Below are 15,791 nucleotides of genomic sequence, written 5' to 3'. Positions count from 1 at the left end.
GCTCCCCATGTGAGGACAGGCACAGAACCAGCCCTGATGGAGTGTCCTCATCGCTCCACAGCAATCACATGGCAGAGTTGCCCTTCAGAAAACCCTGGGGCTTTTCTTAGGCTCTGCAGGGGCCCACATGGGGACTTAATTGACTTCCAGAATTCTCTGAGGCCTCAACTGGGCTTTGCTGGGACCAGCTGGAGGCCCCTGCTGCCCTCCACAGGCCCTCCCACTCTAAAAAAGTCTAAACATCCCCAAAAAATCACTTTTAATTAGAAATTCACGTCTGAAGATAATCTGGAAGTTGGTATAGGCTATATTTATTTAAGCTTTTTAGCCCCACCTTGATCATCTTCCTTCAAAATAGGACAAAACGGGAGGGCAACGGGGGAATCCTGAAGGCCTCAGCAAAACCAGATGAGATCCTGAGTCACTACGGAAGGCAATTAGTGGCCCTGCAGGGTGTGTGCCCAGAGCTGGGTGCAGCACTGTTGGTGGGGTCTCACCAGAGCAGAGCAGAGCAGATGTGACACATGCACAGTGACAGCTCATGTCCAATAAAGCAAGCAGTATTCCCAGGTTCTCCTCTTGCTCTCAAGCCAATCATCCCCCACTCTGCACAGGTACTGTGGATTGCCCCAGCCCAGGTGCAGGACCCTACACTTGGCCTTGTTGAACTTCCTGGGGTTCACATGGGCCTCCAGCCTGTCCAGATCCATCTGGACAACATCCCTTCTCTCAAGTGACTCATCTGCACCACTCAGCTTGCTGTCATCCTCACACTTGAGGAGGGTGCATGGTGTGGTAGCCAAGTTTATCTGAGCCCTTCCCTTGCCAGATGGACAGGGCAGGTCAGCACCTGTTGCCCTTTATCACTGAGTTGTGGGGGCCTGTTAGGATTTTTAGCATAACTAATTGCTGAAATTGTAAACTGTTTTCCATCAAAACTGAAATTTCATTCACTTGATGTTCAAGTTGTGTTGTCTGAACCAACACAAGCGGTTCTCCTGATCCAGCTGAAATTAACTCTTAACTCACAGTGGCTGTTCTGGATTATTTGCTTGACCCTTAGCTACTTTTCATGAGCTATGTTCTCCAAAACTTTTGTAGGCAAACTGTCTTGCCCCCACAGAGCTGAAAAGAGCTCCTTCATGGACTTCACAGGTCATGGCCAGAGTAAATCAAGGTCTACAAACTTCTCTCCAAATCCCCCTCTGTACCTCCCACAACAGGATCAGTGAAATGAACCACATTTAGAAGGAAAATCTTAATTGTCTGTTAGGACACCTTAATTCTGTTTCTGTTGATTTCAGAAGAAACAAAATATGTTTGTTCTTCATCTGGGCTTTAACTGCATGGGACTCATTCATCTTTTGAAAGAGAACAGAGTAAGGTGTACAGGGCAAGAGAATATGAAGAAAAAGTCTTCTGTTTTATTTGAATGGTTGCTATATTCAGATAATTAAGTAGAATTATCATAGGAATAAAAATCAAATTTCCCTTCTCCCCAAGGAATCCAAAAAATATTGCTATGTACAGAATTTACAGTTATATGCAATAGTTGATTATTATTATGGACTCCAAAATTTGGTATTACCAGTTAAAACACCCATACTGAAGGTAGAGCAGGATGTGTCCATCCTGTATCTTTCATAATGTTTTTTAAACTTTCCAGGTATGCTTCCAAAATGATTGCTCTTCCAAGGATGAGAAACCTTCTTCACCTGCATACAATTATCATCATCCACAGTCTACATAATTAAATTGTATTCCTTTTTGAGCAGGTGAGAAGTCAAGGAAAAGAGGCCAGAAGTGCAAGTGTGTTTAGGGTTGTTTTCTGTTGGAGGCAGATGAAAGATGATACAAAGCAGGTGTGGAAAAAATAAATCCACTGATAAATCAACAGCTGTTAGGCATCTTGGTAACTTTGGATGGAAATCCTTTGTTTCATTAATTTTCTTTTGCTTACAGAAGCTTCCTTAGTTTTCATGAATTATTTGGCAGAAAGTTCTTCTGGTTTAGTTCAAGCTGCTGAATCTCTGTAGCTCCCTTTATAACTCTAGCCCATGGGCACTACAGAGACTCAGTTTATCTTTAAAAATTAGAGGCAATGAAGAACTCAGCAGTATCTCTAACTTCATGTTCAATCAGATGACCACAGAAAGGATTTCAAAGCATGTGCAATTAAATGAATTGGAACTCAGTCCTGATGTGTTACTAGTAGGACTTTGCTTCTTTAATTCAGCTTCACTTTTCAGTCTGAACCTTCAAAGCTGCTCTTCATAAGGAAAGTTGCCCTGAGCTGGCAGGATGGGAGGTTTGTAACCAGGTGTGCTGGGATACACCCATGTTGCTGATCAGAGGAAGTGAAGGTAAGGTGAATGTAAAGTGTCTTCCATAACCAGAACTGTTGGTCTCAGTCCATGTCAAAGGCACCAGGCCCCGTCCTAAGAGTCCTTGGGAACAGCCATCCTTGCTGTGCAGCTCAAGCAGAGACAGCTCTGAGACAGTGCTGTTGCAGGACCTGTGCTTCCCTGCCAGCCTGAAGGCAGTCCCCCTGAATCAAGATTAAAGTTTGATGAGAACACAAAGGTAGCCTGCTGCTGCCAGCATCATCCCTGTTTGCTATGGAAATAGCAGCCTTCAGTCTCCTTATTCAAGTGCATAAAATGCATAGTAGTAAACTGTGCGTTACCCCCTTTCAGTTGCCTGGACATAAGAAAAACAGTTACTGTCATTCTGGTACACAAATATGCCGCCAGGGGCAGGTGATAGGCAGTAGCAGTGTTTCACTCTGAGCAGCATTATTCAGATGTGTTCTTCCTGGGATCCTGATGCACCTGAGGTTCACACATTAGCAGCCTTGTCTTTTTAATCAGGGAAATGAAGCATACATAAGCAACAAAACAAGAGGCTTGAAATCATCTTCATTTGTATTATACAGAATTTCTATATTCATCAGTACACAAGCGATTGCTAAACAGGCCCTCACTATATTTACTTGCATTTCCAAACAAGGTGGTTATTATGCAAACAGGTTAGCTTTGTGGAGGCATCTCCAGGATGAATTTAACCCTGTCCTGTTCGGTTCCTCTTGCCTGAGCCTTATAGGTCTGTAAATGTTCATGTTGTTATAGGGCACTGTGGAGTTCTCAGCCATGTAGTGTGGCTGATAGTAGTTAGGCTGGATGGCCTTCTGTGCAGGCGGGGGAGTGAATGAGACGTAGCTGTTGAAGGAATTGACTCGCTGGAGAGGTGACTGGGGGGTGAAGTTGCTGTTGAACATGAGAGTTCTTGGGGTCTGCTTGCTCTGGTGGGTGCTGCCAGCAGAGAGGCTGCTCAGGGGGTCGGAGAGGGTGTTGGCACTTCCCTCGTCGCTGTAGGGGAGGCTGCGCAGGGGGGCCCAGCTCCGGCTGAACAGGAAGGGGAGGCTCCGCGGAGGGGTCTTGGGGCCCCGCACGGGCTTGGACAGCGCGTACAGGTGCCGGAACTCCTCGTCAAACAGCTCCACAACCTGGCCCGTGAACTTGGAGAGGAGGTTGCGGTGAACCTGGCCACACAGCCACGTGAAGCTGGAATGAGACACAAGGTAAGGGTTAGAGTTAACGCCGGCCATCAGGACCGGCAGAGCCCCCGCAGGGACGATGCAAAAGGCAAATGTGTTTTACTGCTGAAGCTTCTTGTCTAAACACAGGATGAAGATGGTGTCGCAGTTGAATTTCAGGTCAGTTCACATCAGTGCTCTTTGATTTGGATCAATCTTTGTTATTGCAGCTGCCTCTAAAACCTTCAAGAAACCTTGTAAAGTTATGCAACCTCCTCAAGGGAGTGGTGATCCAGATCCACTGCAGGGATAAATGTCAGATACAATACCCGAAGTATAGGTGTCTGTTCCATGGAAAGGAGTTTAGACCCCTCTTTTAGGGACCTCTTTTCCATTCACAATGCTTAAATTCAGGTCTTGCCACGTCTTACCTGCACAGACATAAATTGTACCTTGTACCCTGCAGCATGCCGTGCCACTTGGTAACTCTCAGCTACTCCAAGTGACATCAAAAAGTCTAGGAAAAAAGAACCATCCTTTGTTTTCATTTTTTCTGTCTTCTTTCTTCATTGGTCAAGAGAAATACATAAAACCCCAACCTTCCTGTCACGTCCCACACCACAAAACAGGCCGCCACACCTGACAAATCCTTGTTTTCTTTACTACAGAGAAAATGAAATTACAAATATTTCCTACAGCATTTCCAAAAATAAATGTAATACTTTGCTATAAGGTCAGGGAGAAACACTACAATCGTTTTAATTCTGGTAGTTCAGAGACACACCTTAGGATAACCCACAGCTTTTACATTATTTTTCTTTTATGTGCTTCCTAATCCACTCCGCAAACATAAATTTGTGCTTTTACAAAACCACAAGCCAGCTTGATTGTGTTGCGCAGGCTGCCGTGTCTGAGCAGCAGCAGCACCAATAAAATGAGCATAGTTGAGAGAATGAAATGTAATTACTCCCTGAACTGACCAGAGCTTGAGCTGTGCAGCAGAGGATACAGAGCAGTGGTGAATTTGAATCTGAGGTTATTCTGTGTTGGCAAAACTCTGCCATGGTTATTCCTGTGTGACTTTATTAGCTGTGCTAGATTTGCACAAGGGTTGCTGACAGCCAAATTTGGCTGTAGGTGTGCGCACTTAAAAATCTTGTCAAGTTTTGATAAAACTCCTGTGAAACTCAGTGGGACTGACAGCCTGAGCTGACACTGAGGCAATAAGACAAACAATTTACATCTGCTTGCCCAGAGCATTCCTAAAGAGAGGTGGGTTTGAGGTATACAGTGCTTTTATACTGTTGCTTCAAGAGCAAGGGGAGGAGTGAAGAAATCATTAGTCCAATGCCACCGGACACCCATACAATTTATCCTGTATATTTTATGATTGGATATGAAAACACACAGTAAGTTACCAAAATACAGGTACTTCTCACCCACTGTATTCAAATTATTCTAAATATGAACAAAACCTCGGGAGCCAAGGTAAAGAGCACAGCAAGCTAACTCCCAGCTGGGTGTGTAACATCTGCTGTGCCAGTTCAGCATTGCCTTATTCACTAAGCAGTGCTTTCTAAACCTTTGCATGTCCTTCATCTAACTGTTAAATAGGTCAGGAATAAATACAAAAATGCACACAATTTTTCTAAGATATCTACACTGAAGGTTACAAACTCATGAAAGGGCTGAGGTCTAAAGTATCATGTTTATATTTTATGTGCTAGAGATACACCTAGTTTATAAAAGAAAATCTTGACAGAGGTAAGAATCAATTACACTTGTAAATGGTTTTTAAAAGCCTAACAAAATCAGAGGAAAAAACCTGTTCTGCCCAGTTTTGATAACTTACTCCCACATGTATCTTCCTGGAGTACCTGACAGATACTAGTTTGTGGATCACTGATTTTACCTGCTACCCTTCTAAACAGAGAAAGTTAGATCAAATGAACAGCCCAGAGATTCTCCAAGAACTCATGTCAAATGGGTGAGCTCAAAGTTACAAGGTAAGATCTTTGCGATTTTAGACAAATCCTTGTGAACTTGTTGTGTAGAAAGTCACAGCAATTTACAGTCTGTGCACTTTTCTGGAGAAAAAAACACAACTTGGCATAAAAGACAACAAGTTTTCATTGGCTTCATTCTAAGAGAAAATGCATTGTTTAGGTTTTAGGCCCAGTTTTGCTCCTTAGTATACCATTCTGAGTGCTCTTTTGGGACAGGCTCAGAGGAGTCTGTTATTTTTACCACCTGCCCAGAGGGATTGTTTTTCTCCCAGGTTTTCTTGGGTGAGGCCAATCAAAGAAAAAGCACAAAGAACTGGTTTGGGGCCAATGCGGTATCACAAAGTCACTGATAGATACGTCTCAGCCATCTTTCCAGGGCTTTGTCTTGCGCCCTGTCACAGACCCTCTCATTTATGATTGCCTCAATCAAATCCTACCTCTCCTGTTCAGCACTGGACTTGTTTTATAATGTGTCCTCTCTGCATTGCTGGAGCTGCAGTTCACTAGGGATGTGCTCATCCCTGTGTTTGTAGGGCTGCAACAACATGCAGCACAACACATATGGAATCTGAGAAGGGAGGGAGGGAGGACTGGGGTTTTCAGCTGGGATCAGGTTTGGGTTACCCTACATGTTAGTGCTGCCTGGTGGATAACCTGTGTGGGAGAAAACTGCCCCACCTGAGCTGATGCTCCTGGCAAAGCAGCCCGTGTTAGTTGTTAGATGCTGACTCTGAAAAGGCCAGTGGCTTTCAGAGTGGCAGCCAGGGAGATACTCAGCTGACCCTGGGGATCAAGGTCTGTGCTTTCTGTGGTTTTCATTTCGCCTTCTTTTGGAATGCTGAGTTCATGCACTATCTAATTTCAAATTAATTTTAAAAATGGAATAAGTTATCATAGGATGAGGTAGAGTGACAGAGACAGCAAAAATAAATACTGCATTCTAACCCCTCATGATAGACACTGGTAATAAAAATTGAGAGCATGTCCTAAGGAGCTATTTTATTTCCTCAACCTGTTCCCCCACCACTATTACATCATCATGCAGAACTTGGCACTTTGGTGAAATCTGGCATTGTATTTTAAAAATTTTTGTATCAGTTTTAAGATCTACTCCAGTGTGATTTCCAACAATTGCACTGTAGAAGGGTTTGAGTCTGTTTCACTCAACATCATTCTTGTTTATACCTGAAGAGGTTGGTTGGTAAGATTTAGACATAACAAAAATCTTTCAGATTAATAAAGTGAGAGCTAGCAAGAAATGCCACATATTAGTAGCGTGTTATAACCAATGTGAATTGCAAACTGGTGCTGAAGTTAAGTAGTTTTTTTATAGTTTTAAATACATTTGTTCCTCACCACCCTCTCTGTGTGCTGAATATGGAATTACATAGTCTGACAAGGAACTTGAGATTAGAAGATATTCAACAGCAGTAGAGAAAGATAGAAGTAACTGCACAGGACTTCAGAAGGTTTTAGTATTTTTGGTATTGAAAGAGAAGCCAAAAGGAAGCTTCTTGGTCAGAGAAAATAGATCTTGTTCTGTTCTTCTCCCACACATCCTTCACTTGGATTTCAATGCATCTTTGGCGAGGGATTAAAAAACACCCCAAAAAATAAGGAAACAAAAGAACAGTCAATAAAAAAACCCAACCCTGAGTGTCCACTAAGTTTTGTCTGATGGTTCCTTTGGAAATGGAATGAAAAGTGGGTGCCTCTGTTAGTGTACATCTGAGCTCCTGCAGCCCATCCCCAAAAATTCACTTTTTCCTTCATTACTACAGTTGTGTAAATTTGCTGGTGGCATAGTTTTATCAGAGCAGAGGCATTTAAGCTTCCAAATCGTAAACTTGGATTAAGAAAAAGAATCGTATAATTTAAAATAATCAATCACCTCTTGTATTTTTGTACCTGGATTTCTAGGATACACTTGGTCATTTGTGAAACATTTCTATGTAGCCATGATGCTGAGAAACTTCATTTATTTGATGCAAGCTCAGAGTCTCCTGAAATTCCCTGACCAGAGGATCTAGGATCTTAAAAATCCAGTTGTTGAGATGCTATATCCACTACCTGAAATAATTATAGCAGCACAAACAAAACAAACAAACAAAGAAAATTTAAAAAAAGAGAAAAAATGAAGGTGCAGCAGTTATGTAGATATATACTGCCTACCTGTTAATGAAACACAGGGAAAACAGTAAGTCTCTGAAGTATTTCTGTTTTACCTTTAATCACTAGGTTTGTCCTATGAAGAACAAATCCTTAGATAAGCTGAGTGACATATGCTACATTAAGGGATCCTGAGGGAGACAGAAATGTATTATATTTCATGATCACAACACTTGAGAACCCAAACAATGAGGAAAGCATAATATTAAGCTGTACACATTTCTAGTTTTGCCCCAGGGCTACACTGGCAAAGTTGTTTATGTTAGTTCCTGAACATTTAAATTAAAACCCATGCTCCATAAAGAATAAGAGCAGCTTTAAAGCAAGTTAAGTAGATTTCTTTGAAAAATGGCATTTTTTGAAAACATGAGGTGTTTTTTGTTAAACAAAAGCTTCTTATCTTACAAAAATTTCCATGGCACTTTTTTGGGGAAGAAGTATTTAAAATCATAAAAGAGTACCTAGACAAGAAGTGCAGTGGCTCATCTCACCTGTAAGATCCAGATAGCACGTATCTCCAGTCAGAGATAAGAAATTTTTCTCGAATTTGTCCTGAAAATTTCCTCCCTGACTTGGCACAGTAAACCTCTCCAGTAACACTGCGGACTGAAATATTCTGTAAATAAAAACAAAATTGAGTGAATTATATGTCTTTTTAATTAAAAATAAGACAGAGAAGGCCCTTTTCCCCCACTGCCTTTAGCTCTTCATTGCCCCAAAGTCAAATTTCTTCATGGACTCTCTGATGTGGTATTTGAAGGTTTGTGTCCAAAGGAAACCTAGCCAAGGTTTCTTGCCACCCCAGCCAAAAGGAGCACAGATGTGTCCCTAGCTGGAGCAGCCTGTTGCCCTCCACTGGCACCCCAGGCACAATCTGCTGTAGCTGTACTCCCTTTACATTGGCTGTGCCATGACACAGCAGGGCAAAACCTCTGCTCCTCTAATCCATCCGGGCCTGCAAGGACACAGGTGCTGCTCTGCTGGAGCAGCCCAGACAAATGCTGTCCCTCGGGATCAGATGCAGGTACTCCTGTGAGGGGAGATGCAGGTCAGTTTGGCCCATGGGATGCTCTGCACTGTCCTTGTACCTGAGCAAGTGCCTTTCAGACCCTGATTCTGCTGTCCATACACACACTTTGCAGAATCAAGGCCTTAGAAATGAGTGGCACCAAGGATTTGACATGCACATTGTAGAGGCCTATGTGGTGTAGGAGCAGACTTAGAATAAATAGCACAGGCTTGTTCCCCTTAGGAGTGAGGGTTTACAGGCATGCAAACAGTTATGAACGTGCATTATTAATTTCAGCTTCTTTATATATTTGGGATGGAATTCAGCTGTTGAAAACCAGGTGTCTGGTGCATTTAAGTGCGCACAGCTGCCATTCCAAAGGTCTGTGGCCTCTGCAGTATCACCCATCCCCAGGGAGATGCCATAGGAGCTCTACAGCATCTTAAGCAACAACTGAAATAATTCCTAGGAGGGGTTCTTTTAAAGCCAGTTCCCTCTGACAGAGATGAAAGCAGATTAAACTAACAGCCACCTAAATTTGAGGTGTTACCTTTAAAAGAGCTTTAACACATTTTATCAGAAACCACCCAGTGCAACCAAGCTATGGCCGTGCAAAACAGTTTTGTGCACCTTCTCCCTGTGGCTGCCAGACCACAGCTGCTGCAGAGCTATTAAACAGAAGCAGTTCCAATGCCTACATTAGATAACTCTACTAGGGAAATTTAAGTCCTGTTTTAAGACTTCGGGGCCAAGATTAGTTTCATCTGGGGAGCTAATAGAAATGCCTTACCTTCCTATAATATCCATGTGAAAACATAGGCATCTCCAAAGAGGAATTTGGTGTGCTAACACTACCCCAGGAAATCTCTTGCTCCCTTTTAATTAGAAGGTGGATTGACCTTAGTATAACCATGCTTCTAGCTCAGAGTGCCTGCAGTTAGGCAGACAACTCTCAGCCTTAGAGCTTCACAGAGCCACAGTACCTTGAAGAGATCCTCAGCAATTTGCAACTTGTCGCACATCTCCGAGAAAAGATCTATACTGCCATGATCGAGCAGCAGGTAGACAAAGACCATGCGCTTGTTAGCTGCCTCCAGGAGGTCACAAAGAATCTCAGTGTCTGTGAACACATCCATCACGATAGCTAACACCTTTAGAAAAAGAGAAGAGGCATCAATAGAGTCAATTTACATAACTTAAGGTTGCTATGAGGACAGTGTGATGTAGTTTATTTGTTTAAAAAAATATTCCAATAAACACAAATACTCACTTATATGTGGGTATTTTTTTCTGGTTTTCTCCCTAAGTGCTTGAATCACTAAACTGATGAAACACATTGCCTTATTGTTTTTTGCTTATATGAAGCCTATATAACACATAACATATAACCCAAAATGATCCATGAATTTGCAGGTGAGATTTTGGCACTAGGAAATATACTGAAACACTTATTGGAGAGAAATAGGGATGTAGCTAAACAAAAGACCACAGCCCTTGCTACACAGCTCACTAGGTGTCATAAGAGACATGTATTCAGCCTGGATGATGCTTTCTCTTTTATGATTTACACCTGGACAGCCTTGGCTTTAAAAAGCCTCACCCTGTTGCTGGTGATGGTGGGGTGACAGACTCCAACAGCTCCATTTTTTTTTAAAGCACTGATTTATAAACTAATCGTTATAATCTGACCACGCATCCATGCTCCCCAATTCACAACTGGCAGAAGAGTGTGTAAAAGTCTCAGGACTGGGCATAAAACCCCTGACAACTATTTAAAAGCATAGTCTGTAGCCAGTGTTGATCAAGGGACCTATAAATGTGATATAAAACCAGGTCCATACTAGAAAGTGCTGGTCTTGTCTGATGTCTAATTGCCCGTGGAAAAGGTCAATTCAGCCCAGCTACTACCTGACAACTTCAGGAGATGCTTGTTTCTTCACTGACTGGAGAGAGAACCTTTGATAACTGTGCTCATGGGATACCACCTCCAGTGAAAACAAACTTTACAGCATCTTTGTAGATCTGTCTTACTAATTGCTTCCAGCTTGCTCTGAATCTTACTCCAAGGCCTATGTCCACACCTAACAGCAAGCTTATTCCCCTTGCCACCACGAGGATATCCTACAAGACCAGGCACATCCTGCACAGCCAGCGTCCTCTTCAGGCAGCCAAACTATTAGTGGAGCAATGAGGATCTCACACCTTCCTCCTGCTGCCAAAACCTGGTGCTCCAGAAAGAGCTTTGCCATGGCTAGGTAAGCACAATTATGTCAAATATTTCACATCCACACTTCCTGTTAATGCCCCAGCTCCAGCCCATTGTCTCTAGTACTGCTTTTTACTATCTGTTCCGCATTTGTATTTCTGCACCTGACTTACTTTTCATACTTGCAGTACTTTCTTTTGACTGAATTTCATTTTGTGATCTGCACCAATTCCACAAATGTCTTAAAATTGTTGTATTACTTTCCAATCCTTTTCATTTTGAGGTCATCCATTAACTCAGCTTTTATTCTGTTATTTAATTTTGTAATGCATGTATCAAATACTAGGCTATCCAGGATGGACCCTTACCAGACGCTATTTAATAACTGGTGCCATTGGAAAACTGTGCTCAAAAAGCAGTTGACAAATTTATACTGTTAGCATTGCTGCAGCACACTCTCGTAATGTAAATTAGATTATTAAGGTCATGTGAAACATGGGTTTATATTACATTTCCCAATTTTTCACCTACAAGTTTTCTTTTCTTGGGACAGAAAATTCTGAGTTGATATTTTACCTGATTCTTATTTTATTATTCCAGAGACATTTCTATAATTCCCCTGGTGTGGTAAGCACTTATAGGCTTTGAGAGAGCAGTTGCCAACGGGGATCCTTCTCCCCTGCCATTACACTCTGTTACCAGGGCCAGCACCTGCCCTTGCAGAGGAATAACAAAGCCGAAGGAACCCTGTGGCTCCAGAGGACTCCAAAGTCTCTGCTGGGCAGCACTATTGCATCCTGGCTTGGCTCCTGACCATTCCTCCGTGAAACTGCTGCTGCTCTTCTGAATTTATATAAGGGCAAAACTCATGGATGATGGTAAATACAACCCTGAAGTATCAATTTTTTTTTCCAGGAAAACAAGAGAACTGCTAGAATACACATGACATCAGTTTTCTGTCCCCCCTCCAGCTCAGTTCCTGATTTCCCAGACTGTGGGCAGCCTGGCTTTGTAGTGTGGCTGGCACCTCTGTGGCCTCCATCACCTGTAGGTAGTCAGGAGCATCCTTTGCACCTTTCCCACATGCCAAGTTATGCTGCAGAGTCTCTGTATAGAGCCCACATGACATTTTAACTGATACAGACAGTATATTAGGGATGAAATGTGTATTTTCTAATTAATTTCCTTCCTCTGGGGATGGCTGCTGACATACCAGACATACTTGCATCCCCTTCACCCACATCTCCCACAAATCCCCTTGAACAATTCCTAATAGCTAAGAGCTCACTTAGGCTTAATTCTCATTAGTGGTGCAATGGTTTGAACAGATCAAACCGTCCTGCTGGGGGTACATGAGAAGGGACAGAGGGAAGCTACCCTTTCTACACCACATTTAATCCACTGGGTGAATGGGAGGTTACAAGAGAGAAGAGGGAATGCGTTTTTTTAAGCCATCAACATAAAAAAGTGTTGGTGTGAATTAAAAAAAAAATTTTTAAAAGTGCTGCCTGTGTTCAACAACAAGCTCTTCACAGCCACTTTCTAGAGCAAAGCTACCCTGCAACACACAGGGCTGCCTTGAATTAAGCACCATGTTTAGCTGAGCTTGTAAGAGCAAGAAACAACCAAGTGCAAAGGGAACAGCAATTCTCTGCTCATACCTGAGTGGTCTTATGGATGTACCGGCGTATGATGTCTCTAATGTTGCTGTTCTTCTCTGTTTGGAAATACACAGTGGCGGTAGATTTTTCCTTTAAATAGGGCTTCTCTGCTGTAATCCATGTGTGGAGTAGAGCCGGCTCACTGTTGTCAGAAATGGTGGGGAAGTAGGTCCCTGAAGGGAGTGACCCAGCGTCATTCTGCTTTGGCGCGGCTGCCCCGTCGGCACCTGGGGTCTCCTGTGCATAGTAAGACTCCCTGGCGTTATCCTTGATGTACTGAGCTTCCACCGAGGAGAGGAAATCCACCTCACCCTCTCTGCTTAGAGTTTCGAGGTAAGAGTCTCTCCCACCATCCAAGAAGGCGTCGGTGGCCAATCTTACGCTTTCGTTGTGGCTGAAATCCACTTTTGTCAACTTCAGGGACTGATTCTTGATATCCTCCAGCCTCTTCCTTATCTTGCCCATATGTCTGGGGTGGTTCATGGCTCTTTGTCGCAGCAGCCGATCTGCCGGGCAGGCACCATGCATATGCGTGCCACAGGCAGTGCAATCGTCCTTCTTGTTTGAGGACTGCATTCTCGCATGAAATCGCCTCGGCTGGGCGAATTAACTATGAATAAAAATAAAGAGATCTTATTACCACAGGCAAATTCACACTCCCCGAATTTGTCTGTACAATTATCTTCAAAACGAACCTGAAGCTTGCTTCTCAGGTGGTGATGTACTCCGGCAACAATCTGTTTCCAGATGGGACACAAGTGCAAAGCTGATTAGATTGCTTATCTGAGAGGCACCCACCTCAGCCCCAGGGCATACGAAGGATTCGAGTCAAATTTACCACGGCCGTCGGATTCGATTGTATTTCCCTTCCTGTCGCATCCTGTGAAATATGAGTGAGGAAAGCACTCAAGCAAAAGCAGGTAGGCTCCCAAGCATCATTGCACAATCTTCAAAACAGCTTGAGGCTTCTCTGTCTTCCCATGGTATTCGTTAGGGAGAAAAAACAGCTCTGATGTTGAATTGGACCGGAGACAGCAGCCATGTCCATGGCTTCAAAACAGTAAAAAGGGTCATGGGCTCTGTTCGGCACCTACATGCTGCCAGGCAGGCTTAAAAATAGATGTAAACTTCGTCACTGTGCCCCGTCCGGGGTATGTTGCTATTACCGTTGACGATTCACTCACTTATTTCTTTAAAGCTTTGTGACTACGCCATCCTATTATGAGAAAAATACCCCTTCTCAAACATCCTGAATATTACGTGGAGGGAGGGTTGTGAGCTGGCCTCAAAGCATCAGAAATACAAACACTCATCACTTGATTGTGCACATTTAAGGCTGCTTTTTTTTTTTTTTTTTTTTTTTTTTTTTTTCCCCTTTCTTCCCAGGCTGCAGCTTCTGGAGTCACGTTGTCCCCGTGGCAGCTCTGCTGTGTCATTAGGTGGATGGGTTGCAGCGCGGGTGACAGGCCAGAGCCCGGGGGCAGCCGGGCCGGCCGGTCTGACGGAGGAGAGGCGGGGCGGGAGCACCTGCCCGAGGTGTCCATACCTGTGTGCGTGCCTGGCTGCAGCGCCACGTGTGACACACTTCCTCACCCGGCTGGGCTGGCCTCGGCCCGGCAGCTGTGTGTCCGTGCACCCCTGTGCCGCGGCTCCAGCGGGGATGTGCCGGCCTGGGCTCCAGTGAGGGCGGCTTAGGCCGCGTGTGGGCAGGGAGAGGATCCCGGCGCCTTCAGGGACGCACAGGGACAGTTTCTCAGGGCAGCTTCACAGATTCTGGGTCTATGTCAGGTGCCCTGTGGGGTGGGGGAAAAAAATCACCCGTAAAGATAAGATAAAGATGTACGAAACACAGAAGAGTATGGAATGGCTCGGATATTAATCCCGGAGCGACCACGTGGGCCCGAGGAGGGGCGGTGGCGGGGCCGTCCTGAGCTTCTGGGGTGATTTTAAAAACTACCCCGTCCCTCCCTCCGCCCCCAACATCCGCCCGCAGCTGCCAGACGCGGCCGAAAGTCACTAATTATCTCCTGACCTGTTCTGCGCAATTAGGCCGAAAATGATGCCATCTAATTACCCTGACATGCAGGACTGTGTCCTGCCAACGCCGATCGAGGGCAGGGACGGCCCCCCCTCCACGGCCAGGATCTCTCATGGTCACCCCGGTGTCCCTTAGGGTCACCCTGGCTCCCCACATGAGCACGGCGGGGCTCCTCACAGGTTATACTATGGGACCTCACACTGTCACCCCAGCGAAGCATTACTGCAGCCTCACATGATCATTCCGAGCCCCCGCGCTGCCAGCGCAGGATCCCGCCCGGTGGGAGCGGTGTGGGCGGAGGAGAGGCCGGGCCGGGCCGTGTCCTCCCGTGGCCCCGGCAGAGCGAGGCCGCCGGCAGGACCGAGAGCCCTCACGGAGGCAACGCTTTCAGCCGCCTCGTTAGCGCAGTAGGTAGCGCGTCAGTCTCATAATCTGAAGGTCGTGAGTTCGATCCTCACACGGGGCAAAGGCGGGCAGCACTTTTGCCGCCTCCCCTGCGCTTTTAGCGGCGACCAACTCGCACGACACGGCGCTCTGAGCTGGTGGGTGACTTCCAAGACGTGTTTGTCGTGATTTCCGAAGCTGCAGTTGCAGGTCAAGGGCCTGTTTATCCCGGTGCTGGGCACGGGGCTTCAACTTCTGCAGCTGTTCTAGCTTTTGGCAGCCGGTTTCCAGCCTCTGCGCTGCCTGCGAGCCCGTGGAGCGATGTGGGGACGGGGAAAGGGCTCCTGCGGTGGGCGGCGGGCACTCCCGGGGTCAGGCTGCGGCCAGGGCCCAGGAGCTGCTGTGGGGACACGGCAGGACACCGGCCCTGCCTGCCAGAAACACTCCAGTTTATGCACATTTCCAGCTTTGCCGTTTGTACAAACCACAAGCACATACACATACAGCCCACAGTGCAGGCTAAAACCTCAGTGGGTTTATTACTTCCCTTTAAATATAGAAATAATCATATGTAAACTCCGAGACAGTCATTGGAAAAAGACAGATTTTCTCATCTACTTCTGCCTCTGAGATGATCTGGCCTGTTGCATTTTTCTCTCTTTGAAAAGGAATGATGCCTCTTCACAGTGAGGACTGCAATGAGATTTCCATGCATCCTGCTTGCTGCTAATGTAACTCTACTTCCAGATGCAGAGGATGCTAAGGAAAGGATAACCAAGTACC

At 45.0% G+C, this 15,791-nt stretch overlaps 1 protein-coding gene, 1 long non-coding RNA gene and 1 other non-coding gene across 4 annotated transcripts; 2 read left to right on the top strand and 1 right to left on the bottom strand.

Annotated features, from left to right (window-relative positions):
* Positions 1 to 199: 199 nt before the first annotated feature.
* FAM83A (family with sequence similarity 83 member A) lies at positions 200 to 13,374 on the bottom strand. 2 transcript variants are annotated; one of them, XM_015620248.3, is made up of 5 exons: positions 13,282 to 13,374; positions 12,587 to 13,196; positions 9,703 to 9,870; positions 8,202 to 8,326; positions 200 to 3,563 (listed from the first exon to the last, which is right to left on the bottom strand). In XM_015620248.3, the coding sequence occupies exons 2-5, from the start codon at positions 13,160 to 13,162 to the stop codon at positions 3,017 to 3,019; spliced, it is 1,416 nt and encodes a 471-aa protein (XP_015475734.1). In that variant the 5' UTR covers positions 13,163 to 13,196; positions 13,282 to 13,374; the 3' UTR covers positions 200 to 3,016. The 2 variants fall into 2 exon arrangements, with proteins under 2 accessions (XP_015475734.1, XP_033368328.1); XM_033512437.1 differs by having other exon boundaries at positions 12,587 to 13,341.
* Positions 12,834 to 14,057, top strand: LOC117243982. Its single transcript, XR_004496237.1, has 3 exons — positions 12,834 to 12,919; positions 13,334 to 13,506; positions 13,973 to 14,057. It is a non-coding gene; the product is annotated as an uncharacterized LOC117243982 (long non-coding RNA).
* A 960-nt stretch (positions 14,058 to 15,017) lies between these two features.
* TRNAM-CAU lies at positions 15,018 to 15,090 on the top strand. The gene has a single exon. It is a non-coding gene; the product is annotated as a tRNA-Met (tRNA).
* Positions 15,091 to 15,791: the final 701 nt, after the last annotated feature.

Source organism: Parus major, chromosome 2, assembly GCF_001522545.3.
Source record: "Parus major isolate Abel chromosome 2, Parus_major1.1, whole genome shotgun sequence".
In the NCBI taxonomy this organism is placed as follows: domain Eukaryota; kingdom Metazoa; phylum Chordata; class Aves; order Passeriformes; family Paridae; genus Parus; species Parus major.
Note: the sequence above shows the minus strand (reverse complement) of the source record. Positions and strands in the feature narration are given on the sequence as shown.